General features: G+C 50.7%; 1 protein-coding gene and 1 long non-coding RNA gene across 2 annotated transcripts in view; one reads left to right on the forward strand and one right to left on the reverse strand.

Annotated features, from left to right (window-relative positions):
• PTOV1 (prostate tumor overexpressed 1) overlaps nt 1-154 on the reverse strand; it is a 9,665-nt gene extending 9,511 nt beyond the window's left edge. Inside the window, exon 1 of the mRNA XM_011946351.1 lies at nt 80-154. Coding sequence (XP_011801741.1) covers nt 80-154 — 75 coding nt within the window. The remainder of the gene's footprint in view (nt 1-79) is intronic.
• The window catches only part of LOC105514753, a 12,805-nt gene continuing 9,820 nt past the window's right edge, over nt 4-2,988 (forward strand). Inside the window, exon 1 of the long non-coding RNA XR_001002222.1 lies at nt 4-2,024. This is a non-coding gene — a long non-coding RNA (uncharacterized LOC105514753). The remainder of the gene's footprint in view (nt 2,025-2,988) is intronic.

A 2,988-nucleotide genomic window follows, 5' to 3' on the forward strand; every position in this document is an offset into this window, starting at 1 on the left:
CAGCTCCGGCGCGGGGGAGGGCCTGGGAAGACGCGCGAGCAACAACTTCAGGGGTCGTGGCGGGAACGGGATTCCCTACCAAACGGGGTGGCAGAAGAACGAAGGCGACACCAAGCTGGCCCCTTGCGGGGGTCGGGACGGCGGGAGACCTCATCCGGAGCCCTGGACCCGCAGAGCCGGGAGACCGCGCCAAAAGACATAAGGGAAGAGAGGAGGACAGAATAATGGGCCTGGGGACAAGGGAACCCACTAAAAGGGAACCCACTGAGGGTACGGATTGCACCCGAGCCTGAGGGGAGAGCTGAAGGTTTGCAGGCGGTGACGTGGCGAGGTGGGCAGGGGACTCCAACTCCCAGCGGCCCCCGCGCGGCTTGGGCGGAGCCAGCGGTCCACGGAGGCTCCGCCCATTAGTCCCCGCGCCCAGGCTCCTCCCGCCGTCCCTGGCTACTCCAAGCCACTCACGTCGCTCCCCGGTCTTCCGTGGATTCGCTCATTCGCTCTGCTAAAATGAAATGACTGCGTAGCCGCTTGCTAGTAGTTGTATAAGATTTTTCCCTCGATTTTTGTTCCTTCAACGTGCGTAACATCTAACCCTAGAGTGGTTATGTGGATCAAATGCTTGGCGCAGCCACTACTCAAGTTAGATTTTCTTAACAACAAACATCTGTTATGAGTACCGTGTCCAGTTCTGTGCACGGCGACGACCGAATCAGACCAGGTCCCTAACAGACCCCACGGTCCACTGGGGAGAGGCATAATCACAGGCTGTGCTAAGTGTTAACTAGCACATATCCACAGGGCGATGGGATATGACCATAGGGAGGTAAAGTTAGCAAGCAAGGGAAGTCAAGAAAGTGACCTGTGAGCAACCTGCCATTCCAGATGGCTGGAAAAGTGTGCCAAGAGGACAGAACAGCAAAGACAAATCCTGAAAGTAGAAGGAATAAAAGGGAGCCAGTGTGGGTGGAGCCGAGTGAAGGTAGACAGGCGAAATAGACACAGCTGTAGGAGGTTAGGGAGGGAATCCCTACTTCTGTTTGGGATGTTGACTAAACAGTGTAGATAGATTTTGATGGCATAGCCTGCAGAGAGAAATTCAGGAGTCATCAGTGTTTGAATGGAGACTGGATAAGATCACAGAGACTGGGACACTCATCCCTTTAACAGTCACGACAATGAGAAGCAACCAGCAAGCAAAGGACACCGAGGAGTGGCCAGTGAAATGGCAGAAGAACCTGTAGGCCCGTCCATGTTTCCCTGCCCCCACTAAACCTCCTCCCCAGGGGATTCCCAGGGCTGACTGGAGCCCAGCCTTAAGCCCCAAATCCAACCTGGATTGTGGCCAAACGGAGTCAGTGCTCCCTGGACACCAACTGCAAGTTAGTTATCAACAGGTACCTCCAATGCCCTGTCAATCACCCATGTGAGGACAACCTGGCAGCAGGAAGGAGAAAAACCAGACAGGAGCTTCTTCAATCTCCCTGAATCTTTACTTCTCCCCATTCTTATTGGTCCAAACCATCAAGATCTCTTGCCTGTGGTGCCTCCTAACTCTTGCTGCCTTCTCTGTCACTGCAATAATCAAAACCATCCAATGGCTTCCCATCCCAATCCCCTTAGAATTAAATCCAAACTTGGTACTGTGGCCCCTGCTGCTGCCCCCCAAAAAAACTCTTTCCCATCCTTCCTGTTCTCTACCTAGTTAATGCCTTCCCATCCCTCAGAACCCACCAGGACACGCGTGAGTTTGAATGCCCTGAATTGTATAAGCATGGAAAAAAGGTATATGAGGGTGTACTCCAGAGTGAGTAAAATGAGAACTCATGTCAGAAAGTGAAATGAAAATGTAGGCTGAAATTCTATCAGTAATACTGCAACAAAACTCTGTGAAACCATCTCACTCAGTCCACCAACTTGAAAGACACTTTCCTTTTCATCTGTGAAGCCCGCTGCCGGGGCTAGCAGGCTACTATTATGACTAAGCAATTCCACTTCCATCTCTCAAGCTGCTTACTTACTGAAAGGTAGCTCTTTGATCCAAACCTGTTTGTGCCAGAAGTTCTTTAATTTACTATCCAAATAATGAAATTAATGTAAGAGAGTTGTTTATATACAAACCAGGTTGCTTGCTTTGGAAAGACTAAAAGGGAGTTGTTAAAAGAAAAACATCAGGCTGGTGGCTCACACCTGTAATTCTGCACTTTGGGAAGCCGAAGTGGGCAGATCACTTCAGGTCAGGAGTTCAAGACCAGTCTGGCCAACATGGTGAAACACCATCTCCACTAAAAATACAAAAATTAACCTGGCATGGTGGTGTGTGCCTGTAGTCCCAGCTACTCTGGAGGCTAAGGCAGGAGAATCGCTTGAACCCAGGGCACGGAGGTTGCAGTGAGTCGAGATCTCACCACTGCAACTGCAGCCTGGGTAACAAAGCAAGACTCCATCTCTAAAAATAAAAAAAAAAAAATAGGCCAGGCATGGTGGCTCAAGCCTGTAATCCCAGCACTTTGGGAGGCTGAGACGGGCGGATCATGAGGTCAGGAGATCGAGACCATCCTGGCTAACACGGTGAAACCCCGTCTCTACTAAAAATACAAAAAACTAGCCGGGCGTGGTGGCGGGCGCCTGTAGTCCCAGCTACTCGGGAGGCTGAGGCAGGAGAATGGCGTGAACCCGGGAGGCGGAGCTTGCAGTGAGCTGAGATCCCGCCACTGCACTCCAGCCTGGGCGACAAAGCAAGACTCCGTCTCAAAAAAAACAAAAATAAAAAAAAAAATGCTGCCAGTTTAGGTACAAGTAAAGCAACTGTAAATTACTTAATGAAAAACCTCATAAAAACCTAGGAAGACTCAGCCCCCAGTTTGTTTCATAAACGTCTTTAGGTTCTCAAGCCACTTAAAAAAAAAAAAAATGGCCGGGCGCGGTGGCTCAAGCCTGTAATCCCAGCACTTTGGGAGGCCGAGACGGGCGGATCACGAGGTCAGGAGA

This window comes from Colobus angolensis, unplaced genomic scaffold (genome assembly GCF_000951035.1).
Source record: "Colobus angolensis palliatus isolate OR3802 unplaced genomic scaffold, Cang.pa_1.0 Scaffold25, whole genome shotgun sequence".
In the NCBI taxonomy this organism is placed as follows: Eukaryota; Metazoa; Chordata; class Mammalia; order Primates; family Cercopithecidae; genus Colobus; species Colobus angolensis.